This window comes from Corvus cornix, chromosome 4, assembly GCF_000738735.6.
Source record: "Corvus cornix cornix isolate S_Up_H32 chromosome 4, ASM73873v5, whole genome shotgun sequence".
NCBI classification, from domain to species: Eukaryota; Metazoa; Chordata; class Aves; order Passeriformes; family Corvidae; genus Corvus; species Corvus cornix.
This window is the reverse complement of record NC_046334.1, coordinates 1601596-1627957: the sequence shown is the minus strand read 5'-3', so window position 1 is coordinate 1627957 and position 26362 is coordinate 1601596. Positions and strand designations below refer to the sequence as shown.

The 26362-nt window shown below is 49.8% G+C and overlaps 2 protein-coding genes across 4 annotated transcripts in view; one reads left to right on the top strand and one right to left on the bottom strand.

Moving 5' to 3' along the window:
• Positions 1 to 2591, bottom strand: part of WRN (WRN RecQ like helicase) — a 29303-nt gene extending 26712 nt beyond the window's left edge. For 2 of the 3 annotated variants that reach the window (XM_010411332.3, XM_010411328.4), the window contains exons 1-3: positions 2154 to 2590; positions 1623 to 1730; positions 749 to 864 (exon numbers count right to left, since the gene is read on the bottom strand). In XM_010411332.3, the coding sequence (XP_010409634.2) occupies positions 749 to 864; positions 1623 to 1712 (206 nt within the window). In that variant the 5' untranslated portion in view covers positions 1713 to 1730; positions 2154 to 2590. Of the gene's footprint in view, positions 1 to 748; positions 865 to 1622; positions 1731 to 2153 lie in introns of all 3 variants that reach the window. The other variant, XM_019293032.3, reaches the window with a different exon arrangement.
• A 1176-nt stretch (positions 2592 to 3767) lies between these two features.
• PURG (purine rich element binding protein G) lies at positions 3768 to 25450 on the top strand. Its single transcript, XM_010411326.4, has one exon. It carries the CDS (start codon positions 4011 to 4013, stop codon positions 5019 to 5021), a length of 1011 nt encoding a protein of 336 aa, XP_010409628.1. The 5' UTR covers positions 3768 to 4010; the 3' UTR covers positions 5022 to 25450.
• Positions 25451 to 26362: the final 912 nt, after the last annotated feature.

Here is a 26362-nt window from a genome sequence, read left to right as displayed (position 1 = left end):
CAGGTTGTGGGTGCAGAGAAGGACAGGGAGAGGCCGCTCTGCCATTAGCAGCACGGGCAAAGCAAATGCACCAAAATGAACTGATTTGCTACCAATCAAATCAGAGCAGGAAAATGGGAAACAAAACCATCTGAAAACACTTTTCCCACACCCACTCCCTTTTTCCCTGGCTCAACCAGACTCCCAAATTTCCTACCTCTTCCCCCTCAGCACCACAACAGGGACAGGGCCTTTAGCCGCCCGCTACTAAAACTTGGCCACACAGGCCTCAAGGACAGCCAGAGGCAAAGGATGATGGAATTGTTTTTATTCCCTTGAAAGGTTCTCCTTGAGTCACCCCATGATCCCTTGAAAGATAGTCCTTTATTTATCCCACAGCACTGGAAGTTTTGCACAGATTTTTTTTTCCCCTCAGCAACATGAGCTGTGCTACACAAAAAAAGGGGGAAAAAAAATAATGTATTTGCACCTCAAATTTACGGTCTTTTCTTTAAACACACAGTCCCAAGTTAGGAATTAACACTTCTCCATGAAGTCACTGAAGCTCGTGGAATTATTCATACTGTGAAAGGCAATGAACCTGCACTAGAGCCTTCACAGCCTCTGCTCTGAGGGACTGAAAGATGGAGCAGTGGCCATCTCCCACCAACAAGGCCAAATGGGAAACTATTCCCAAGAGCCAAGTCCCTTCCAAAAGGAAAGGAGCACTCAAAGGAAAGAAGAAAAAAAACTGAATATGAGCTGCTACCTGATATCTTCTGAGAGAAGGGAACAGTCACTGGCTTCGTAGCTATAAACAACAGAGCCAGAGAACTCCAGGAATGGCAGCCCATCCTCCAGAACACTCCTCTGGATAGCAGGCTTCTGGCAAACGAAATTTGGGAGAGATCTGGTTACCCACGGCACCTGTCCTCACCAGGGACATCCATCCCAGCCAGGCTCACACACACCCTTTACCAAAACATTTGGGTTCCTGCCCCAACATCTCTCACTGAGAACTCTCTGTTCACTGAGCACTCAGTGAAAAAATGTAAAAGTTATTACTGTTCCACCTGCTAATTTTTAATATCCAAGCTACTAATCATTTATTAATCAACTAATCATTTACTCCCACTTTGTGGAACGAAAGCTGCTGGACTGAATCCTCTGCTTTTCCCCCTCATTACTTACTTTTCTAACTGTTGAAGCTGTTTTAGGTGTTACAGGGATGGTCCCTTCTCGTGGGCATTTCTATACTGAACTGCTCATATGCACAGAAGACAAAAAAAAAAACAACCCCAAGGACACAGTAACACTTATGGGACATCAAAAATCGATGAACAATTAATTCACCTGACACATCTGAGCTGCAAAGCCTTCTGGAATATTTAACGTGTGAAGAACATCTCAAGGGCCTTTCCAGAACCAATTCCCCTGCCAGGCCACAACTCGAGGTCACTCCCTTTGGAGCTCTCAAACTATATGGATGAGAAATCCCCCGTCCTTGCTGATGCAGAATCCACACTCCTGGGTGAGCAGCAGGAACACCAAAATTCCCTTACAGGCACAGGCCTAACTAAAAGCAGATGCTCCAAAGTTGGGATATTATGCAGCCTGCAAAGCACCCCCGAGCCATGACCTACCTTTTTATGCCCCAAAGAAGCTTCCTCCTGGCTTTCTGTAAGCATCCACTGGGGATATTTATCCTGCAGGCCAGTGGTTACCACATCCATTCTTTCCACATTCCACTTCTGCATTCAAAGAAACAAAAAACAGAAAAGAACAAGAAATTAGAACACTCAGCAGCTTATATGGAGATGAGCTGTCACCATCATCAGGCCTGAACAAGGTTATGGAAAACTTTTCACTTTCTAATTGATTATCAAGGCTAAGCAGAACTTTTCCCTTGGTGTGCAGCAGCACAATCAACTGCCCCCTCCATTTCAACTCCAAAAAGGATTTTAACACTGAAACAGAGACATGGCAACAGGTCTCCTTTACAGCCACTCAGTTCTTCCGACTGGGACTGCCAGGGAACAGAAGAGAGCAGTGCAGAAGCGGGAAATAAAGGGTACCCTACAGCACCCACAGCCCCCAAAACCAGCTGGAAGTGCCAGAGCACCTTTGGCACCTACACACGATCCTGCACCACCTCCCACCGCAGCATCACCCACCTGCGCAGTGTTAAGCCAACCCCCGGCACTCGGGATCGCTCAGCATCCAACGGTAGGCGGCCATCCAGCTCGGGACTCCTCGGGATAAGCAGCAGGGGACACGGAGCCGCCGACAAGTCCTCACACAAAGGGTAACGCGCCTTACTTGCCACAGGAAAGGGCACCCTCAGCGCTGGGCAGGCAGCCGGGACTCCCTCGGAGCGGCTACTTCCCAGTACCTCCTGTCCTCCACACCGCTGCCCTCCTGACCCCGCAGTGCTCCCAGTACCTCCAGCAGTGCCCTCAGCGTTTCACCTGTTGTCCCTCAGTGCCCCCAGCACAGCAGGCCGCGGTGCCGGCGGAGCCCGCAGCAGGCCGGCAGCGGCTCCGAGCGCTGCGCAGGGGCTCCGAGCGGGCTCCTTCCGCCGCCGCCGCCGCCTCCCCGCGCCCAGGACCGCAGAGCGCCCGGCCTCCCTCACAAACGCCGCGCTGCGCGCACATTGCGCGTCACCCCGCGTCGCGCTGCGGACACGTCACTGATTGCTCCCCTCACCCCCCCGTCTCCGCTCAGGTTACCCGAGGTGACGCGCACGCGCAGTGCAGCGGCGGTCGCGGGGCACTGTGGGTGTTGTAGTCCCGCGGCCGTGAGGGCCGCGCACCCCCCGGCGCCCCCCGCGCTGCCGCCGCCGCCGATCTCGGCCGGGCGGGGCCGGGGCGGGCCGGGGAGGGCCGGGGCGGGGCGGAGCGGGCGGCGGGGGAGCGCCAGCCCGTGGCTCTGCGCGGCGGGGGGGGGGCGGCGGGGCCGCCGGCTGCGGGCGGTGGCGGCGGCGGCGGCTGAAGGGCAGCGGCGGCGATGGGCGCTGCGGGGTGAGTGACCGGGCGTGGGGAGCGCGGCGCTGGGGGGCGCGGAGGGGCCGCGGGGGCAGCGGGGACAGTGATGGAGCGGGAGATTCTGTGCTGGGGGGGCCACTCTGGGGCACTGGGGCGCTGGGGGGCGGCACTGTGAGCACTGGGGGGCACTTTTGGGGCACTGGGGGCAGCACTGGGAGCACTGGGGGACAGTTCTGGGAGCACTGGGGGGTGCTGGGGAGCGATACTGCGGCACGGGGGGCTGTGGGGGGGCAGTTTTGGGGCACTGGGGGGCAAGGGGTGAAGTTCTGGGAGCATTGGGGCAGGAGTTGTAGTGTTGGGGAGCACTGGGGGGGCAATACTGGGGGCCGGGGGGCAGTACTGGGGCAGTGGGGAGGGCAAGAGGGCAGTACTGGGGGTCACTGGGGGCACTGGAGGGTAGTGAGGGCACCAGGGGGCAGTGGGGCAGTACTGGGGGGAAGGAACTGAAGCCTTGGGCGCACTGGGGCAGGAGATGCAGCAGTAGGGGGGGCTCCTTGGGTACCGGCGGGCAGGAGGGCAGTGCTGCGGGGAACCCCAGTGCCCCCCAGTGTCCCGGGAGGAAGAGCAGAGGGGTGATGGAGGGGGAACGCAGCGGCACGGAGACAGACCCTGCAGAGGGGAGCGGCAGTCCTGGGAGAGGGGTGAGTGCCCCCCAAAACAGGGCACCATAACCCACCCCCGTGGGACGGCTGGAGGATCCGTAGTGCCACAGGGGCAGGAGAGGGGGGCTGCAGGGCAGGGAGTGCTGCCGGGGAGTGCCGCTGGAATCAGGGCTCCCTTGTCCGCGAGCCCGAGCACGGGAGGAGAAGAGCGCCCGGGATCCTTGGGCTGCGATGCTGCGTGCCAGTGGCAGCGGAGAGGGATGCAGGAGCCTTTGTAGGGAGAGCAGTGCCGAGCGGAGCCGCCGCCGAGGAGCCGAGCAGGCCCCTGGTGCTGATGTTGTCATCTGTGTCTCTGTTGTGTATTATTTCCAGCTGACTGGTAAAGATGGAAAGAGGGAGAGGAGGAGGAGGAGGAAGGAACCTGGGGGGCTCTGGCCTGCACAGAAACATTTATTCCCAGTCCCAACAGCAGTACCACTACCCGGCCTCCTCCCAGGGGAGCTGCATGGAGATCCAGGAGCTGGCCTCCAAGAGGGTGGACATCCAGAAGAAGCGATTTTATCTGGATGTGAAACAGAGCTCCCGCGGCCGCTTCCTGAAGATCGCCGAGGTCTGGATAGGAAGGGGCAGGCAGGACAACATCAGGAAGAGCAAGCTGACCCTCTCCTTGTCCGTGGCTGCCGAGCTGAAGGACTGCCTGGGGGACTTCATCGAGCACTACGCCCACCTGGGCCTGAAGGGCGGCCATGGCCACCGGCACGAGCACAGCAATGACAAGGAGCAGCATCCCCGGAGGCGGCCGCAGCACCCGCCGCCTTCGCCCCCGGTGTCCGTGGGCTCCGAAGAGCCCCCTCACAGCGTCCTCAAAACGGAGTACATCGAGAGGGACAACAGGAAGTACTACCTGGACCTGAAGGAGAACCAGCGCGGGCGCTTCTTGCGGATTAGGCAGACCATGAGCAGGGGACCTGGCATGATGGGTTATTTTGGCCACAGCTTGGGACAGGAACAGACGATCGTCCTCCCGGCACAAGGGATGATTGAGTTCAGGGATGCTTTGGTCCAGCTGATTGAAGAATATGGCGAGGGGGACATAGAGGATCGCCGGGGGGGAGGTGACGAGCCCCCGGAGCTCCCCGAGGGCACCTCCTTCCGAGTGGACAACAAGCGCTTCTACTTCGACGTGGGATCCAACAGGTACGGCATCTTCCTGAAGGTAAGTGAGGTGAGGCCGCCCTACCGTAACACCATCACAGTTCCGTACAAAGCGTGGACACGGTTCGGGGAAAATTTTATCAAGTACGAAGAAGAGATGAGGAGAATTTACAACAGCCATAAAGAGAAAAGAATGGATGCCAGAGGGGACAGTGGTGAAGAGCAAGAGGGTCTGGAATAGAGTGCATTGGACAATTAACCAAACAAAACAAGCAGAAATTGGTGAGAGGGACTGACCTATAGTAATTCCAAGTTGCCCCAGTTTTTTGTAAAGTCCTTTTCTGGTAGTTCTTGCTAACTCCAGTACGTAATGTTATAGGAGTCTGGTTATCACGTTAAACTATGCCCAAAACATCTCCGTGTGTCTTAGGAAAGGACCAACCTCCCGAGTCCGTATGAGTCAGCTGCTTCGAGTGTTGGAGACTGGAAGTACGAGTATCAGCACAAACAAAATCCGGCACCCTGACCTTTAAATAGTCTAGAAAAGGCTTGTGTTGCACTTAAACACGATACAAAAGTACCCCCACCCTGAAGCTTATGATGAAATGTATCAGTTTTTGCTTATCACGAGTTTTTCAGGACTGGCTTCTGCCCGTGCTCGGTCCAAAGGCCGAGCAGTGTCACCGTAGAGCATTTATGGCAAAAATCAGCTCCACGTGAATCGCTGGTCTGCGTGGGAGGAGGGAGAGAGGTTTTAAAGTTGGCATCTCCTGGTTGTTGAGTTGGAAACAATAGTCTGTTTATGGGTAAAATCTCGGTAACCGGTCAGACCTCGGTCACGTGCTGGTGAAGGGCAGAAGATCTGTTCTTCATTCTGTAGTTTTGTGCTGACCAGATAACCTGAGTATCCCAGGACAGCGGAGTGCTCAGCCGTCTGAATTAATGGCAGTGAATAATAACCCACTCCTCATCTCCGTGTTCTGCCCGTTCAAGGCCGGTGATCTTTCTTTTCATTTTTAACACATTTTGTCCAAAATTTCAGAAGGTATTTTTGTAGGCGTTCCCACAGGCGACTGTGGAGCGGGTGTTGGGAGGTGGAGGGAATGCCGCGACCGAGGCTCCCGGCTTGCCTCCCAGATCAATGCGCTTGGGATGTTACCTGTGCAAGGAGAGCATCTGGGTGTTTTCCTCCTCCTGCCATGAGGAAGACCTTTGGGGTGTTTGGTGCACCACTGGATTCGTGTAGGAAGGCATCCCTTTCGTGCTCACCCGTGGCGCGTTTCGGAAGCTGTGGTGGATGCCCTGCTGGGTTTTCTGCCGTGTTGATTGTGGATGGTGCTGGGGAGACAACATCCATGCCCTGCCATCACCCCCTTCCTCCCCGCTCGGAGCTGGAGCTGTCCTTGAGCAGCTCCAGTCCTGATCGTCTGCCCCATGGTTTCGGTGTCATCCTGGAGTCTTTGTGATGTAAATTTTAAATCTCATGATACTAGCTCTCTGCCTGGAGGGAGAATGTGTGCAATTACCTGGTTGGGAGGTTGATGAAAGATTTTGCGTTTCTTAAAACCATGAGTATTTATAACATAAGGGGCTTGTCCAGCCTTTGGGCAACCAGCTCCTTCCCCCTGAACCAGTGGGAGTTTGACTGAGCTCCAGGTACTTCTAGTAGCGTGTTGCTCACCTTTAAGATTGTTTTAAGCAGGCATTACCATGTCTGATGAGATATTTGTAATCACTCAAATTGTGTCATTACAGAGTGGCCTAGTGTGCACGTGGACCAGCTATTTTTCCATGCAACCATGACATGCTTTATTTTTTAACCTTTTGAGAAACATCTTTATCTCCAACCAGACTGTTCACCACTCTGAATCTGGAGCCACCTGCACACTGCTTGGCCACACTCAATCCGAATGCTGTTGCCTGTTAATGTCATAATGAGAAAGGTTGGGGAGACAGGGTTGGGAACCAAGAGGATAAATCTGGACTTTAGTTTGGGTACTAAAACTAGTCAATCTGTTTTAACTTTAAAAAAAGAAAAAAAAAAAAAAAGAAAAAAAAATAACAGCTTGCACCAAAGTCACCAAAGAACCTTTAGGAAAATGTTACGGTTGTGACAAGAAGTAAGAAAATTCATTTCACTGTTTTAGGTGATTCCCCCTTTAAAACCACATATAGCAGTTACAGCAACCAAGCCTTTGGCTTAGTGTCAAAAACTCCCATCCCTTTCTCCATAGGTTGCTCTTTCAGGTCCCTGTTCAAACCTGGAAGAGAAGTTTTCGCTCCATCACTCGAACAGCCAGTGGACCGTGATGAATCAGCGGGAGTTGTGCAGGATACTGGTTCATCATTGCTCTTAGGGCTTTGGTCCCAATGGTTTTAACAGGTCAATTAAAAACAACCCCACAAAAACCCACTTTAAAAGAACTCTACATCCTGTTATGGTGTGAAACCAGAATTTAGTGAACGAGTCGTCGATGCGTACGTTAGCGTATCGCTGACTGCTGCTGCCCGTCACAGTGCCTGAGGTAAAAAATTCACTTCTAGTCCAACAAACCGGAGCTATGAATGTACAAACTTTTTACGCTCTCCTTCCCGTTTCTATGTGGCGTTCCTCCCCTGCGAGCTCGGCATCTCCCATCCCTGCCCGCCTTTGCCTCAAGGGATCGTAAAAGCTCCTCGGTTGGAATTAGCCTGAGTGGCCACGTGTGTTTTAAGTGCTCATGCCTTCCCTGTGTTCCTGTAGTGTTGGTGAGGAAATTACTCGTGATTGGAAAGGGATGTTTTCTTCACCGTTTTAAAAGGAAAAAAGGATGCAAAATGGCTTTCCTTATTGCTGCCCATTTTTTAAAAAAACCCTTTCTCTTTTGTTAATTAATTGGCCTTCCAATGCCATTAGTTTGTTGTAAATATCACCCAGGAATCCAACGACTGCTGGCTGCCGGGCCAGCCTTGGTTCTGGCACGCACGTATCCCGTAGGATCTGCTAATGCATTTATTCCCCTGGCACGGGATGCACCTTAGTATCCAAACCTGGATCGGGATCTTCACGTTCATTGCCGATCACTCATGGGTAGACCAGTGGCTGTGGGTTTCCATCGCAACGGAAAACACTGGTGTTCGCAGACGTTGGGTTGGAGGATAACAGGTTTGCACGTGATGGGAAGCAGATGTTGGGTTGGAGGGTAGTAGGGATGCACTCGGAGTGTAGCAATGCAAAACTTGAACGGTGAGATTCGGAAACGGGTTCCTTTGTATTTTTGGCAGCGCGTCTTCAGCTTCCCAGAGCAGTGACCATGCGGGCTGCTGGCGCCCAGAAGGGCCCAGCGAGATGCTCGGGAACACTGAATCCCTGATGTGTTTTAAATGTTCGTTCCTGACGCCCTGAAACTGCCATGTCCCTTAAACTTGAGAAAACACAAGCTTATTTGCACTAGAAAGAACGGCCAAAAACAATCCTTAGGAGGACAGGGTGAAGAGCACCGGTCTGAACCTCTTTTTCTCATGAGAGAATTTCCTATTCAAGCCCTCACCTCTGTTTCGAAATTGTATGGTCCCGGCAGAAAGTCTGTCAGTTGAATTATTAAATCCTAATGCACTTTATATTGTGTAAATAATATTAGGAGCACATTTCTGCTCCCGCTCCGGTAAGGGGATGCTTTGGTAACGTAGTCTAATGCTGAGAGAAGCCGTCTCCTGCATGCATGTGTCTGTTAGAGACCTGTTGATCCTGCTTGGTCCAGCTCCGCTCGTATGTTAGAGGAGGACAGGCTCTGTATTGAGGATCCTCTCAAACCACCAAGAGTGGGATGATAATTTGGTTTTTTAAATTGCAATGTGCAGAGCTGCTGAGCATCTTCAGCTCCGCTGTCGCAGCAGCTCCTCGCCCCTTCTGCAAACTGGGCCCCCCCGTGTTGCTGTCGAGGCTTAAAACCGAGCTTTGCGCTTGTAGCCTTGACAAAGCCAAGTCCAGCAGCTGCCTTGTACCTGGCTTTCCCTGCTGCTGCTGCAAAAGGTGGGGTGATCCCTGAAAAGCTTATCCCGGGTGGAAGGGGCTGCGGGGGCTTCCCCTGCCTTGCAGCTGGGGGGATGTTGTGTTGAGTCCGGCCCATGGAGCCGGCTTTCCTGGTAAAGTACAGAGCTATGGAAGGGGTGGGAAGCGTTTTGCACTGGTGTGGAGAGGGCGACCCCCTGGGCGCTGCGGGGGGATGGTGAAACCCTCCCTTGCAGGTTCCTCGCGTGGAGTCTGGATGGACGATGGACTTTACCCAGCGAGAAGCTGCAGTGGTTATTGGTATCTACTCGTCGTCGTAAGTGTTTCTTATCTGTATCCGATATATACCAGTTCATATCCACGTATAGGCATTAATATATTTATGTGAGTATATTGTAGCCTGTAGTAGCTCGTAGCGAAATAACCTTATTTATCTGAAGTGCAGTCTGAGGAGGGGACATCTGCTCCCACCACCGGTCTGGATAAATGTTATTCCGCCCAGAGCTGTGTGCGAGCTCTTGGCCGCAGCCCTGGTAAGAATTCCGTAGGTTTTCGGCAAGGCTGCAAGGGAAAACGTAGTTAAAAGAAAGCAAAGCTCTTCCTTGGAGGCGTCATTGAGGCAAGGTGAGAGCTGTAAAGAAGAGGCAGCTGCCGGCCACGTCATGTCTCCATGCCATTTTACAACCCCTGGCTCTGCAAATCTGTACTGCCATGTTCGTAAAATCCCAAGCAGAAATATTAAAATCCTGTCCTTTATACAAAAAGGAACCCCCAAGCAATTACCAAAATCAATGTCAGCACATTTTTTTTTTCAGCTACAGATGTCTAGTCTGATAATTGCATCATTTTTCCCCCCCTATGGCCTATTGAAGTGACCTAAACTCCCAGGGAAGGGAGTTGGTGGTGGTTAGGAAGCCTTCTGCTTGCGTGACTTGCAGTCCTGTTATCCAATTCTAGCAATTTCTATAGTAGAAAGGAGTCTATTATTGTGTATTTTTACTGGCCAGATTTTGCACCAGGTCAAAAATTACTTAATAAGCGTTTTCAGTTCCATGGCATTCCCATTTTTGCTGTACATACACTAGATATATATGATTTATGAAAGAATTCCTGAAGAAAATTAGACCTTCTGTTTAATTTTCTATGCTGCTTACTCCAAAATTAAGTTGCCCTTTATTTTTAATGACTTAACATATTGTGATGTTTAAAATTCACCTTTCCCCTCCTACCCTTCCATTCCTTTCAAGTAAAGGTTGTGCTTGAAATTAAGAGTTTATGCAAGAAAGAGTGGAATTAAAGGCTACACCATAAGCTGTACCCGAGCGTGGCTGTCACCTCACAGCCTTTGCCAAAAAGTATTGTTTGGGGTGCTCTGGTCATGCCTAAAAATGGCCAAATCCTGTCATGACCACAGGAAAAAAGCCCCGGTCAGGGGACAAAGTGCTTTTGGATTTGGGGGATTTGGAAAAAGCTGAAGACAGATCTTTTGCTGTTCTGTTTCTCCAAAACCTGCAGAAGCTTTCATGGGCTGACACCAATTTTTCTTCCTAATATTTTGTCAGCCTGTGTTCAGTTCCCCACCTGCACCTCAATAAAGGCAACAGTATTCTAAAGCATCGAGGTGAAGTAAAATATCAAGAACTCCTGATAGATGACATGGATTAAAAATTGGTTTTCCAGAAATGTCAAAGCATAAATTGAGGTTTTATAAGCCGGATGTCGTTTTGGCATTTCTGTGATGGATGTAATTAGATTGCTCCTTCCCCATGCGCAGGGAGGCATCACGCGGAACCTGAACCTGCAGCCTCGGGGCTCTCTCATGTACACCAGCTTCTGGAAAGGTGCAGGTGCCTGCTGGCTTCTCATGTGTGGTGAATGTGGTTGTGTTCCTACTGGCCTAGCCTCGAGGGGCCTGGCTGCCCCCCCCAATAAAACCGTCATTAGCGACTTGCTAATTCATCTTCTTAATTGCTAGGGTGCGTTGAAACACTTGGAGTGGCACGTGGAAATGGCTAGCTCTGCGCAGAGTAGAAACTTAAAAAGGCACATTCTGTCTTTCAGGGGTTTCAGACCCATCCAACATACCAGTATTAAACAAGGCGGGATAACGGCTCCTGCCTTGGAGTTGTAGGTTGGACCCGCAGACAGTCGGGTGGATTTCTTGACCGCAGTGGGGGAAATCCATCCTGCAGACAGGAGTTTGCGTCTGTTCTTCGTCGTGATCATTTGCCACGCAGAGATTAATTGGAGGTAAAGATGGCCCTCGGTGGCAGCTGCTGGCAGCCGGTGAAAGCCGAGGCTCCGTGCCCAGCCCCACTCGGCACCGCGCTGGCACAACATCTGTGAATTCATGTGTGGGCACAAATGAACGCAGAGGCAAGGGAGAGAGGAATATTAGAGATATATATGCACGGTCATATTACAAATACTCGTTTCCCCCCTGTTTCCAATAGGTCCTTCTCTTTGACATATTAAAACGCTATCCGTCGTCTTTCCTGTTTCCCATATCGGAGGTGTTCAGTGTGCAGTAGGAGCAAGATGGGTTTCACAAGCAATATCAACATACTCTACTACTAACCTTAAATCTTTACACTAGAAATTGCGCGCAATAGAATCTGCATTTCAAAACAGCACAGAGTATGTGGGATAAAAGACACGGGTTAACCCCAGGCTCTTACAAGTATTCCCATCTGGTCCTTGTTGGGAGCACATGTTGTTGGCACAATGCAGAGGGAGAGGGGGTGTAAGAGCAGAGATAAGTGCTTCCCACCGAGGAAGAGGAACGAAAAGGCAGGAGGGGGCGGAGGGAAGCGAGGACAAGATGCGTGCTCCAGGGAATCATAGAGCATGATGATGGTTTTATCCGTAGTAGGAGGAATAGGCGGCACCTTCAGCGCTGGAGTCCCACAGAGCTGGGGAAGGAGACACAGATCCTAATGCTCCACTCGGGGACCAGGGTGGTTCTTCTGGGCTGGTTCTCCTTCCTCTTTGGGAACAGTAACACGCTCTGCAAGTGTCTAATCTTGCCAACAAACCCACCGGGGCCAAGCGTGTCCAATGGGTGGAGTTAACTGCTTTTACAGCTCACTCTTTGAGACTCACGTGGCTTGGCTCTTGCTGAGCTGGGAGGCTTGCCCTGGAATACCTGCAGAAGGTTAGGGGAGCACACAAGTGTTGGTGGCCTGTAAGGTTTGCTGATGCCATCCCAATTTATGGATGCTCGCGTGTGCTTTTCACCAGAGCCTTGCTCCGCACGCTGCATTGGCTGCCTCCTGCTCCAGGAATGAGTGACGGAGTGTTGTGTGTGATCGATGGGGCAGCTGCTCTTTTCCATTGCAAAGGAAAGCTGTCAGTGAAGGCTGGAGGGGACCAGAGGGGAAAGAAAGTGGCTTTCAAGAAGAAATCTCGTGCCTGTCTTTGCAAAGGGGTTTGTGTATTTTCTAACAAGACTCTGCGGATGATCACCACTTGTACCACCTTTGCTTTCCTGGGCCGGGCACTCTGAGGTCTGAGGTGCAGCAGGGGTCGGTGTCAACAGCTGTCGAAAGCTGTGCTTTGAACCAGTGAAGTGCTGGAGTAATTGCCTGGACTCTGGGAAAGCTGTCAGTGTGTGGAAGCTGAGCCTCCTGATAATGGAGATGGGATCACTTTGGCTTTATCCTGCCTGTGCCTGTGTTCTCCACTGCTAAAAGGGGGTGGATGACACCTCCCTACCTCAAAGGGTTGCGAGAGTTCTTGTGATGATCTGATACTGATCAATACCGATGATATCCGAAAGCGAGACGGGGAGAAATTTGGGATGAAATGTAGTGTTTGGAAGGTTTGGAACCTACCTGACTCTAAACTTGAATTTGCAAGTGCAAAGGTGCCTCTAATGGTGTGTTTCAGGGCCAGGTACAGAGCAAAAAGCATCCATATTTTTCCCAAGTTGAACAACCTGGAAAAAATCTGCTCTTTCAAATCTCCCATGCTGGATATATGCCCAGCTTCCCTCCCTAAGCTATTTTGCCCTGCTTCCTCTCTGATACTTCTCCTGCTGTCCAGTCCACGTGTCCCTAGCTTCCATCTAATTCTATAGCTTTTTGCCTTACAGGCCATGCTCTCCAGAGGAGTTGTAAAAACAATTTGGTTTCTCCCCTGCTGCAGCTCTTACACATAACTAAAGGCTGTTGTCATGTCTCTTCTGCATCCTTTCCAAAGGAAATACAAAATCTTCCACCAAGGGTAATTTTTAGCCCTGGTTGTGTTCTTGTTGCTTTCTGATGAGTCTGTTCAAACACAAATGTAAGGAAAGCATCAAGTGACAATATAAGCTCCCTGTGCCAGCATGTTTGGAAATACAGGCTTTCCCTTATGTTCCTAAATCTCCCAGGATTGTGTGTACTCATCATATGAAGAGTCACAGAAATATTGGCATGAACTTTCCCTCAGTAACATTTTTAGTGCGAGGAGATCTGAGAGTTTTGTGTAGGTCTAACCAGGGAGAAGCTCCTCCTGTCCCACACTGTCACTACTCGACATGCATATTCATCCCAGCACCTTCCAGAAGGGCATTTAGGCATATGACCAACATGTGTCAGGCAGCTATTTCCTCCCTCCTCTTCCTAGGGAAAAGGCTGGATGTGCCAATGCAGCCCTGGTATTTTTAACGTAAATTAATTATCCCTGCTGTTCCATGTTAAAGGGTGAGCGGGAGCACGTCGTGTGCTGGCAGCAGCGGACCCCGACGGCTTTGCAGCACGAGAGCAAACCTCAGGGCTCACAGGGAGCTGAGCCCGGTGCTGGCATTGCTCCCACCGCTTCCCTTGGCAACTGGTGTTGAACAGGAGCTGTTTTGTCTCTGGAAGTTCCCCCTGGACCTCTTGCTGTTTTGCAAATTGTCATTTTTACTGTGGGCATGGAGGAGGTTGCTGTGCTGCTGCCTGGTTGTGAAGTACCTGATGTAAAAGCAGAGTCTTTCTCTCCTCCAGGAAGCTGGCAGGGGGAATCTAAGGCCAGAGACCTTCGGTTTTGGGAGAGAAGTGACGGAGCAGTGCTCTGGAGTAAATGCGCCTCAGTGTGCAGTCAACAGAAGTTTCTGTTTGGGTTGTCTTCACAATAGCTGCTTTTTCTTTCCTTCTAGATGTTTGAGCACTCCTGAGATCTCTATAGGGCTGCCTAGAACAGGAATTTGTGAGGGAACTGATCTGCCTCCAAGGACGGTCTCTCTCCTGAGACTCCAATAAACACGGCAAAGTGTTTGAAGAGTGGAGCATTGTGCTGGTGGCACTTTTAAAAGAGTTTTTCCCAGGTAGATGTCACAGCACAGATGAGCAGAGGCTGCTGACAGCCAAGGACAGAGGGCAAGGGTTTGATCTAGTTCTTGGCAGTAGGATTTATCCTAGATTCAACAACTCAGTTAATGTGCACATCCCTGTAGTAAGTGATGAGGTGTTTTAATTTCAGCATTTTTAATAATCCCCCCCATCCTGGTAAAATTAGAGTTTTTTGGCTGAAATGTTTACCTATAAGCTGAGACTAGGCACCGTGTTTCATAAGGTGAACCTAACTTCTGTGCCTCTTACCTCAGAGCGTATCCTTTAAGGCTGGCATTTTATTTCTTGCTCCATCTGTTTGCAGAACATCAAGGTCACTAGAGCAGCACAGGCAGCAACCCCTGTAGGTGTTCATATAGCTCAGTGCATAGGGACATTCTCCTCTCACTTTGCCCGCAGGGCCTGGTCCTGCTTATGTTGTTCCTTTTCCCCGTTGGATCACCAAGTTCATGTCTTGTGCATGACCTGGCTTGAGGGCCCCAAATCTCTTTTCTTCTTAGAAGTTCAGCACCTTTTTCTTAAGCTTTTGTTATGAATCCCTCTGGAAATGTTGTGCAAAGCCCAAATGTGCCTTGGTTCCCTCCGTCCCTGTGCGTTTGCTAACTGCTGCGGCCAGGGTAGGAAAAAAGATGTGGAGCTGGTTATATTTTGCCCAGAAAGTCGTTTTGCTCTGTTTTGGTGTGTTTTGGCCTTAACCATTCCAGGGATCCTGTTCTGCAGCTCTCACATGCTTCTGCAGCCGTTGCATGGGTGGTGGGGTTCTGGCAGATGTTACCTCTAGGCTGGGGCAGATTCTTGGGGTGAAGCTGCAGCAAAGTGAGAGTTATTTAACCATGCAGTCATTCCCTCAGGGATGGCTCCCATGTCGATTAGGGTTGCATGAACCAGTTACCTGGGGCACATTTGATCCTGTGCTGACGGCAGACTCGCTGCTTCCTCTGAGCAGCCGGCGCGCACCATCTCGCTTGTAGGCAATGTCTGACAGCTTCCCCAGGGATGAGCTTTGCTGCATCTGCTGCAAGTGCTGCTCCGAGCTCAGGCTCTTCCTCCCCACCACAGCTCAACGGCATGCCTGGATCCTTTGTTACGTGTAACCTCAATTTGGTTTCTTTGCACGGTGCCAGGATTTCATTCTCCCTAGGACATTTAAATGGGGTGCAGAGTAATTAGAGTCACTTTTCTCTGCATGTGTAACAGCAAGTGCTTCCAAATCAGTTTAGGAATCGACCCAGGGGTTTGATGTGGGTTAGTAAATTCAGGCACGTGGGATGAACATGCCCACAGCAAAGTGAGTATGAAGATGTGGAGATAAGAACTGTGCCTCTGCCAAGCTCCTGTCTACTCTCTGACAGTCCTGTACGGACTCCGGTTGCTTCAGTGGGAGGCACCAGGACCAGGGACCACCAGAGCCTGCCCGTAGGACCTGGGTCAAAGTGGCAGCAGAGACCTGAGCTAGGCAAGGGACCGCCACCCACAGGTATTGTGTATCCCATTATAACTCAAAGGGAAGGTGTCAACAGCTTTATCCTGGGTATCACAGGAGCCCAACTCTTTCATCCTTCCTTTTCCGCCTCGTGGGACTTTCGCCTCTTGCCTGGTGCATCCACTTTGGAGAGCCTACAGACATGTCTGTCCTGGGATCAGCATATGCTGGCATGCAGTGTGCACGTAATCCTGCTGCATGCCAGGCCCCTCTCCTTAGCAGCATTTATTGCTGATGTCAGCACAGTCATCCCTCAGTGCTGCCAGGGGTAACCCTTCGAGCTAACCACTGATAAGTTCCTTCTAGCTGTCTTACTTTAAGAAAAGAAGTATAAAAAGAAGAGGGAGGTGCTGTAGTCGCCTGATGAACGTTTTCATGGATGCTGCCAGCTTTTTACTGTGGGTTACCTTGGTGAAGGCATATTACAGAGACTTTTCCTTTTAAAAACAGCTTAAAACTGTCTGTTTGGCAGTGTGTGTTTTGTGCTGATACGTGTGAAACTCCAAGAAAACCCCCAATCCAGAGCACGAGGCAGAGGTGGTGCCCACTTAACTCCTGCCTGCAGCATCAAGCTGCAGTTTAACCTGTTGCTTTTCACACCTTTTTCCCGCTCTTAGGAGACACCTTCTAAAGCTGGGATAACCTCCCTAAACCTCCCTCCTCAGGCTCTCCACCGAGGGAATTTCACCCTCCTCCTCCCCACTGCAGCCCTTGAGCTGTTGCAATAGCCCTTGAGGTGCTCTCTCGTGTTGTTAAAAACCCACACCGGCCTCTTCCTCTCAGCGAGGCTGAAGATGCTGTGCAAAACAAAACAAGCAAGAGGCCACAGTATGGGGATTTTTCACTTGCCTCAGCCTAAAAACCAGCCTCCTCCAGGCTCTCAGTCTTCCAAGAGCTTCCCACCTTTCTAGCCAAGCAGTTTGTTTGCTAGAAGAAAAATTGGTAGCTTTGTGCTAGCAATAACTGGAGTTCTCTTTCACTAGTGGAGGCATTTTCTCCTTCGAATTCTGTTTGAATGCAGGAACTATTGTGAAATGAGAGTGGTAATATCAGGAAAGGGGAAAGCAGAGTGTTCCTCGGGATAGGGTTTGATACAATTTGAAGCTGCTTGTGGAAGATTGGCTGGAAGGTAAACTGATTTGAGCTAAAAAAGCTGGTGCTGGTAAAGTGTCTTAGTGACTCTTCAGCCGATGGTCCAAAATAGCTTTTTTGTGGCCTCTGAACTCTAGGAAAGATAACTGGATTTTTGATCTTAGATTGAAGGGGCAATTTCTGCTGGAAGAAACTTGCGTTCTTTAGAAACCATCTCAGGCTGGCATTTACTGTCAAAAACATTGCATGGAAACGGACAGAAAACAAACCAAAAATTGCACGTCTGAGTCAACCCCAGGCGAGCCTTGCAGGGCGCTCTCGCTGAGCTAGCCAAGCATCCAGAATTTGGGATAGATCGCCGTTGTCATCCACCCTTCTGCCTCCATGGCCACCAGAATTTCCCACAGACTCCTGTGGGGGTGTGATTAGTCAGGAGCTCCTGTTTTTGCAGCATCCTGGGCTTGATCCATTAAGTGTAGAGGTGTCGTGGCCCCAAGGAAAAGCGTTCCCCTCCAACATTCCCGTGTTGTGTCGGAGCTGCGGCGCCCGTACCAGGTGGTGGTTGCTGAGGTGGGTATTGAGTTAGAGGGGTGCGTTTCCAGAGCAGTGCTTGGTCACCAGCTGTTGTCCAGGACTCCGTGGCTTTTAGTACAGCAGTAAAAAAAAAAAGCCTTTCTCGTTGAATTTCAAGTCAGGGGCCTGTTTTTCTGCCAAGCTACCCCCCGCCGTTTCAAATGTATTTTATTCTCCTTTTCTTTCCACTGGTCCCGTTCTGCTCCGCTCAACAGCTGCTGCATTTAATCCCAGAAGCTGCAGTTGGTAGGGAGCAAAGTGATCTCCATATAACCTCTCTCTTACTCATAAGCGTGCATTATGAAGCTTAACCGATGGTAATAAAATGTTTTGCTTTCAACATGCTGTCCCTGTGGTCCAATGTTCCTGTCTTCAGGCTCCATCATTACAGCGGGGCAATGTATCGGAGCTGTTCTGCTGCTCCCCAGGAATGTGCCTGGGAATGCTGGATGTAGGCCTCATGGATACCCGGTGAGGAGAGACGGAGAAGGTGGAGCAGAGCCCTTTCCATGGACGGTGGCATCCCAGGGTACAAGCAGCTCTTGGAGGAAGATTGCGTCTTGACAGTCCAGGAAAGAGGCGCTGGGGGTCTTGCTTGGCTGAGACCCAAGTGCAGGTTCCTGTCTCCGTAAGATTGTCTGGCAGTGCAATCTGGTGTGAGAGCCTCTTCAGGGACCGCGGCGCTACGTGGGGGGAGCGGGAACAGATTGCAATCCTGCTGCTTGGTTGGGTTTTCTTCATCCCTTTCACAACCACTCTGCAGGTCCATGGCTTTATTTGGCTTTTTGTGTTTCCTGCATACTAAAAAAGGGCATTTTCATGCCATCCTGCACGATGGATGTTTTTGTCCAGGGGGGAAAAAGGATGTTTCTCATCCACGTTTAAGTAACCATACAAAATGTGGAAAGTCTGCTTTAGGAATTTCATTTTTGTTTACACACCATTGATGCTTTTATTAAAAGCATCTTTTCACATATAAATAATTTAGAGGTAATATGATTTTCCTGCTCTAAACCGAAAGCAGGGATTTCAAAGCAGGGATCTCCAAGCATCATTTCTGTATCACGGTGGGTTGCATTAGCCCTACAGCTGTTTTTGGTTGAACAGGATGGGGTTTTTCCATATTTGAGGTTTATAGTGTTTGGTTTCAAAGAGGAATTTCCCAGACAGAGCCCCCCAGAAGGTACCAGAATATATGGCTTTGTCAGGCAACGATAACAGCTTTTTTCTGGAGATTGCCATTTTGTAAATAAGCTTCTTCTCGAGCAGCACGGCTACAGCTACGAAAGATGGATGATTATTTCTTCCCAGAATGGGTCTTGCGCTGCAGGATCTGGTTTTTATTGCAATAATTAGCATAGAATTAAAAATGGCCCCGCATCTCCAGTTTGCACTGTAGTGCCTCTGGTACCGAGCAGTCTGGGATGGCGTTTTCCTTGGAAATAGGCTGTGTCTGGGAGTCACTTGATTCGCCACTGAAAACCAGTGCACGGATATCTGCAGGCTCCGACGCAGCAAAAGCCTCCGCCTCCAGAAAGAAATCATTGCTCCTAATAAACTTTAAAATCAGGTTTTTTTTGGAGGCTGGAAAAGTTGCCGAGGGTATTTAGGTGAAAATCTAGCACAGCAGGCCGTACCAGGATTTTATAAATGCCTTTAAATTCCAGAGCTCGGGTTAGAGGTGGGGTCACGGGCAAGCAGACAGCTTTTTCTCCTAAAAAACTTGTAACAGCTTTTCTTTTTAAAAATTTAACAGAGTTGCCAGTCCAGGTGGAGGCAGAATTGTAAGGAGTGTCACACATGGGCGATGGTGTATCCATAGGACAAACTAAAGCAGCAAAAATGCAGCACGACGTGTAAACTTCCTTGTGAGAGCCGTGCAGGAAATTACTGTGCAATTGGACATGGTGTCCTAGCATTAGATTTATTATCCGCTTCCAAATCATCTGCCAAAAATCCTTTCAATTGGAAGACAGGAAAGAACATGTTATAAAAAGACGTGGAAAAGGAGTCTTTTTGGCACGGGAGTTTTCAGGCTGGTAACTGTCCATGCCTACAATGTTTGGATTTGGTCTCAACATTGAGGTCAATGCTACTTAAACCTAATGGGATCCCAGTGCCTGCATATGGCACGTGGTGAGATGTGCCAGTCTTGGAAGGTCAGGCTTGAATACAGTCCTGGAAGATGCTTCTTTGCCCTATCTATTGCTCAACGATTGCTTTTAATCCCACAAGCCTCCAACGTCACTTAGGGAAAGCGATGGTGTGCAAACTGGCACACTTTCCCCCCACGATGGACTTGTTCCTTGCTGCTGGGTGGCAGGATCGTGGCCACATCCACGTGCTTGTGTACATTCCCCAGACCTTGCTGCTTTGGCAGCAAGGCTGGATATATCATTCCAGAAGTTTCCTGTCTGGATGGTGGACTAGATGGTCACGTTTCCCCACTGTGCACCTCGTTGCCCTCCTCACTGCGGGGCACTGCCAATCTCACACTGCACTTCTCCAGCTCCCACATCTTTTCCAGGCTCCTTTCTTCCCAGCTGTATGCCTGCAAAGATGGATCATCTACATCCATATCCCCTGTGTGCACGACCTTGCTTTTTGCGTGTTAAATCCGGCTCTTTCTGGCAGGAATGGAAATAAGTGACCTGAGTTTGTAGCTCTGTTTTTACCCCTGGGATAGTAGTGTTCTCTGCTTCTGGAAAACCATCTCCCTAGTGCTTGGTCTCTGATGAGGAACATGTCTGCAGCTGTACCTGCAACATCCCCAACATATCCTGTCAGCTCCAGCAAGTCAATACTTTTGACTTAAAAAGAGCTTTCTACATAAAAAAGATCTACACCCGCTGTGGACACACCAGATGTTGCACAGCCAGATGGTGCCTTGTACAACACTTGGGAGAGTTGGTGGCAATGCATGCAGGGCCCAGGGAGCCACTTTGCTGTTCCGTGACCTTTTTTTGGGGTGCCTGCTGAAACATAGTGAGAACTGAAGGTTCTGCTTTCCCCCTTTCTCATTTGGTACTTTTGTTTTGGGAGAAAACACCCTATTTTTGCAAGTGCTGAGCTCCTGAGGTAAGGGGGTGGGAGGGCACTGCTGGAGCATGTCCCAGCTTACAGGGAAACGCTTCCAGCCTAGGGTGAGGACTGGGTCCAGCACAGTCATAGCAGGGGGGTTTCCTGCGCTCTGTTTCCAGCAAGCGGAGCCATTGCTTTTCTAGCACAGGTGTAAAGGTAGGGCTGGGTGATGGGGCAGTTGGTGGGAAGTGTGTGTTTACAGAAAGAAACGGGAGCGCCTGTCATCTGTTGGGATGAATCCTCCTTTCCCAGCTTCTTTCCAGGAGCGTGCTGATCCAAAGTCCTTCGCTGGGGCTTTTTTCTTCATGAGAATGTTAATAAGATCAGTGTTTACCAGACCGCCTTCGTCGTCTCGTCCTTGCATACATTGTCCTTTGACTGGTAGGGTGGTTAAGAGAAACAAGCCAGCTGAATGCATGGTCAGAAAGCTACAATTAACGAAGCAGACCACAAATAAATAGGGAAATAGGCTAAGCTGTAAGATAGCGTGTAAGAGGAGGCAGTCTGCCTCTGTAAAGTGCATGAGAAGCATTGGCCAAGCTTGTTGCAGGCACTGGGCAAGGCTGCTTTCGCTAGACTTTGAGTATCCTAGTTGCAAAGACTTGTCAGTGTTCCAAAAGGCTCTTGGTTTTGGAGTGGGTCGTCTTTTGTTTTCCGTGCGCTGTGACCACTTGCTTCCCGAATGGGTTCGTAGTGATGGAGTTAATGGAGCTGTTCTTTATAGTAACCTGAAAGGTGTCAGTCGTTTGCTCGTGTGTGTTCACAAGCTGAGCCGTGGCGTTGCGCGTCCCTCCGCAGTGGTGTGATTTGAAGCACTCCTGGTGTGGCATGTGCAGTTGCAGTGCTGTCTGTTTCTAATTTCCCCCCGGGCTACCCTCCCCGTGTTCCCCCCGTGTTTCGGACACTGAACCAAACTGATGTTGGGACTAGCACTTTAAGTACTAGTAGTCACTTTGCTTCGGACTAAACTGAGCACTGCACTTTTGTACGTACTGTTAGCACTGAGTTTTGAAATCTCTTCTTTTCCCCATCTATTTACCCTCCTAGGCGCAGTGTGAATTATGTAGGGGCCGTCAGAAGAAAATTTTGAGGTGTGTTGGACCACTGTCTGGTGCCTGATTTCCATTACATATCCATTAGCGACTTGATAGTAGGGAATTTAACCCATCCAAGCTTATTTTACACGGCAGAACCAACACCCAAATCACTGACATCCAGGCAGACGTGGTTGTTGTAAACTTCGAGGTCGCCCGGAGACCCGAGCACATGGCTTTTAAAAACACCAAAGATACAGGAGAAGTCTCAGAAGGGGTCGGGATGGTGCAAGATCATCTCCTCGACACCTGGAACTGAGTGCAGTGAGAGGCGTAGGGCAGACACTCTTGTGTCTGGTGCGAGACCCCAGTGAGTCCATGGGACAGCCCAGTTCAAACCAGTCTGAGATCCTGGTACCAATAAAGGCTGCGCTCAAGCCACTGCAATAAAAGCCATCATTGTGCCTGCACTGGAAGTGCTGTTGGGATTGGTCGTGGGCTTCAACTGCAAAAGGTATTTTTAAGTAAATAAAGATTTACAGACGATTTAGAAGATGGAGCATAATAACCCTGGGGTTTGCTGCTGAATTTCAAAAGCGTTGTCAGGAGTTGATCAGCTCTCGTGCTCAGAGGCAGTTCAGATGTGCTTGCTATTCCTGTTAAATTCCTGTGGTATTTCCGTATGGAAGGCCAGGGATCAGAGCACCCTCGCCAGCAAGAAAGCAGCAGGGTAGAGTTAGTAGGAAACATAGTCAGAAATCTCTAGGATTCGAAATGGGATGGTGATCCCTGGGATGCTTAATAATCTGGGTTTTGATGTCCCAAACCACCCACTCTCAACCAGATGGTGGTGTTGTGCTTCTTTAAAAGCCCTTGTGGGTTTTCCACAGCAGCAAATAAATCATGGTGGGCGTTGAGAGCCCCGTGTTTCCTTCACGCCGGGGTATCCGCACTTGGGACTGCTGCTCATCATCCTGGATGAGCCCATAGTCAATCCAAATCTTTCTCTGGCAATCCTCCGTGATGGGAGTTTCTCCCCAGTCACGCTTGATGGATAAACCCTGCCAGTACGGCGTGATCAGTGTGAATGCAGAGAAGGGAATTAGGTCTTCTCCTTCACTGCTACCAAGGGGCCATCATGGAAATAACCTTCAGCAACAAAAAGAAATGGGTGTACTGGGTTTCCTTGTTGCAGCAGATGGAGGAGTTTTCCTAAACAACTCCAGTTTTAGTCGCTGGTTTTCTTGGCTTCCTTCTTCAACAGACCTTCAGGGGCTTGAATATTCAGTGGGTACTGAAGATGGTTAAAACCCCCAAATCTTGAGTAACCCCAAGTATTATGCTTTTACACCCTCTATCACCGGATGTTAAAATATAAATAGAATCCACATTTTGGGTTGGTTTGGTTTCTTCTCTTCCTGCCCCCCGCCCAAGTTATCCTGCAAGTTTAGCTTTAAAGAAATAGCACCGGGCGATGCTGCTGCTCTATCTGAGCCCCCAAAATTATAATGGCTGAGGAAACAGCCTCTTCAGAAAGTAGCTCGGTGACTCAGAGCCCACATCCTGCTCACTGTCACCAGGATAAGGGCAAACCATTTGGAAAATCTCCCCCCCAGCGAGCCCACCAGTCTCACTGAGTCCATGGAAATTAAGCTTGGGAGAAAGGGGAATGTGGAACAGGTCTTTTGGTCTTATTTTCCCCCTCAGGTGTAGTTTTTTGCCCCTTGGAGATGGCATCTCATCCTTTGGGAAGGTAGAATTAAGCGTTTTCTCCTGGCCATCACACTTGAGGCCTGAATGCAACTCCTAGCACAGTACCCCTGGCTTTGGAAGGGCCTTCTGGGTGGAAAACAAGGATTTTTAGTTGTTTGGGTTTTCAGATAGCTCATGGAAAGCGCATCGTAACAGCACACAGGCGATGTTTTACCAACCTTTTCTGTTCCTCCAAGAGAGACTTTTTAATTTGCTTCAGCAGTTTAGAGTTCGTTTCCTTGAAAGTCTTTTTGGACCCATGAAAATGCCCTTGAAATGAGTTGAGTTTATCGAAACAAAATTGTGCACACACCCATGCACGCGTGTTCGTGCTTGTCTCCCTGGGTGTGTACACACATAGAGAAATACATTATTTCCTGAAACATTCCTTTTTAAATTTTTTCTTTTTTTGGGGTTGGTTTGGGTTTTTTTGGGTTTGTTTCCCCCTGCCCCCCAGGATATTAACCAAAAGGTGTTTTAAAGTCACGGCATGAAAACTCCTAAATGTAAATCTGAGTACCTTGTGATGCTAATTAACAGGTTTTTCCTGAAACTTTATGTGATGCTTAATATTTTCCTTAGGAAGTTTTGTTTAATGTTAGATCATTGTTCTGGAGGATGTTGGTCCTACTGGCATTAAACTAATGGAAATAAAATGCATGTGTTACAAGTGTAGAAACGGTGAAGAATTAAGTGTGAACTTACTGTACGATACTGATTCTGTTTTCAAACAATCTGTTTTGCTGTTCAATAGTTGACATATGGAAATGCCAATGTACTGTAATTTAGCACTTTTCCAATGGACCCTGTTCTCACTACGCCTGAGGGAAGAAGCAGGTTTGGCTCGAGGCCGTCTGAACGCAGCCTCTGAACCCTTTTCTCCATGTTTCAGCACCAGAATCGGCCAGGTGGAACTTAAATTGGATGTTTTCTCATCGGTTCGGTGGCTGGCACAGGGCAGAGCAGGGTGGCTCTCCCATCCCCATGGCCAAACCAGGACGATTTTGCAACTTGGTCTGGTGAAAGGTGTCCCTGCCCATGGCAGGGAGGGTGGAATTAGATGATCTGTAAGGTCCCTTCCATTCTGGGATTCTAGGATTCTGTGATTTGGGTGCAGCCCTCGCTGTGGGTGGATGGACTGGTGGCATTGCTCTCCACCAGTGCATCCCCCCAGGAGCCAGGCTGGGGTCGGGCTGTCTGAGCTGGGGTGGGAAAACAGCTGAAGCAATCCACAGTCCCTAAAATCCAGTGGCAGGAAGGGATAGCCCACCAGCCACCCCTCTCCAGCCCAAGCCCTCCTTTCCTAGTGCTAACAGGGTGCAAAGTGTTACTTGTCATGTACTGTACTGAAAGGGTTAATTGATCAGTGACTGTATTGTACTGTATGAAAACTCATGAATTGCCTTGTATTGTTTCTAATGGACTGTTCCATGTCTCCCCACTGCCCATTCCCACGGCATCCCCACGTTTCCCAAAGGACGCATGTGCTCAGTTAGGTCCTCCAAACTCTCTGGTGCTAACTCCTCCGTATCCCATGGTGCTTCTGCGGACGCTAACTGACCACATGCCTGTCCAGAGCTTGAAGTTCACCACGTCTTTCTTGTCTGTTTGTATGAAGTCTCACACACACACACACACACATACGAGAAAAATTAAGGATAAACTTGAATTTGTTTCAAAGCCTCATTGACAATCTAATGTTTTCTATGTCTGCTTTTATTTTGGGATGGTTTTTCTGGAAAGCAGCCCGCCAGCACCTTCACTCTGGGAGGGGATTTCGTCCTGTTCACTCCTCTGGCATCCGAGGTGAGCTGCTCCCTCGCTGGCTTTTCAGCTCAGCCACGGGAGGTTGATCCATCAGGAGCCACTGAGGAAGAGGAGGTGCAGGTGCCTTCAAAGATGCCCAACCCTAAAAAGCAACCAGGAGCCCCGTGATTGCATGATCCAAACATAGGGGGGTGGGCACTGAGGGTCTTGGAGGGGATGAACCCACCCCTTGCTTAGTGGCAAAAATTGGCTTTTAAGGAGAATCGAGGTAGAAATCTAGAGTCCCAAAGGCGCCTCCATCTCCTCCCAGCATCGCTCATCTCCGCTGGCAGAGGAGCCACCTCCTGAGCCTGAGGTTTTCCAGGTGACACACACCTCAGATGGCATGAACAGGGCCATCCCCTCCAACCCCCCATCCCGATGCGAGCTGCTTTTTGGACAAAATGAAATCTGACTATATTTTATATCGATTTGAAAACAAAGTCTGATATTTACCCCTGTTCTCAACTGAATTTGCATATTGTTGTTTGCCACGACATTTGTTCTGTCTTCAAATAAATTTGCTTACTTGTGTAGTCTTAACTGTCTGCTCGGATTCTTACCATCAGATTTATCCCTGCTTGAAGGTGCCTGCACCACAGGTCTCCTTTGAGCGCTTCCCAGGGAGGCGAGAAGGAGGTTTTTCCAGGAGGGGGAATCATTTCAGGCTCTAAATGTTTTTCCATCCGTTATCTCCCATTCATCTCCCTGGGGCTTTTCAATTTGATGATGCCCTTTTCTCCCCCAGTCTTCCATCATCGGATCCTTCTATCCGGGTAAGTGCATGGCAGAGGAATGGCCGTGTCTCAGCCTGCTTAATTTGAGAGATTGAATTGTTGCTAACACATTTTTTCAGGGTGAGGCATTTCTGACAGCAGTGTTTTGCATTTGGGAACGGAGGGATTTATGGCTGCGAGCGGCCGAGAGCTCTGGGCATCGGCGTCGGCATCCAACGCCGGCTCTTCCTGCACATTGCATTAGCAAGACGTTGGCATCAGTCACTGGAGACATCGCGGCGGAAGGCAGTGCCCTCAAAAGGCTGGAAAACTGATTTGCACATGCGTTTCCAGGGAAGTAATCAAATCAGCCAGGAGGTTCAATGAAAGGAATAAGCAAATATTCCAGATTCGCCTGCGTTTGCTAACAAAACCTGGTGCAAGGCTCGCAGGTTTTGAGGTTCGTCCCCCTCCCCAAAACAGCTATTTGGGGATCAAAATTGTTGCAGGCTGCTGCAGGAGGGCATTTTATATTCCCTAAAAGATGCATGTGTGTCTGAGAGGAACATTTCAGGAGAATCCTTGTGAGGGTTTGGTCGCTCTCCTTTCTTTCAGAGTCCATCCCTGTGCATATGTTACGGCAATAGAGTCCATTTTCAGAGATTCATCCCCCTTCTCCTGGCAGCGTTCCCCCTCTCTTTGCCTCTTTCCTCCCCTCTTGACCTCTCTCTGGCTTTTT

Bases quoted from the DNA above. Each gene is read 5' to 3' on its own strand.
- PURG (XM_010411326.4), top strand. From the start codon at position 4,011: ATGGAAAGAGGGAGAGGAGGAGGAGGAGGAAGGAACCTGGGGGGCTCT.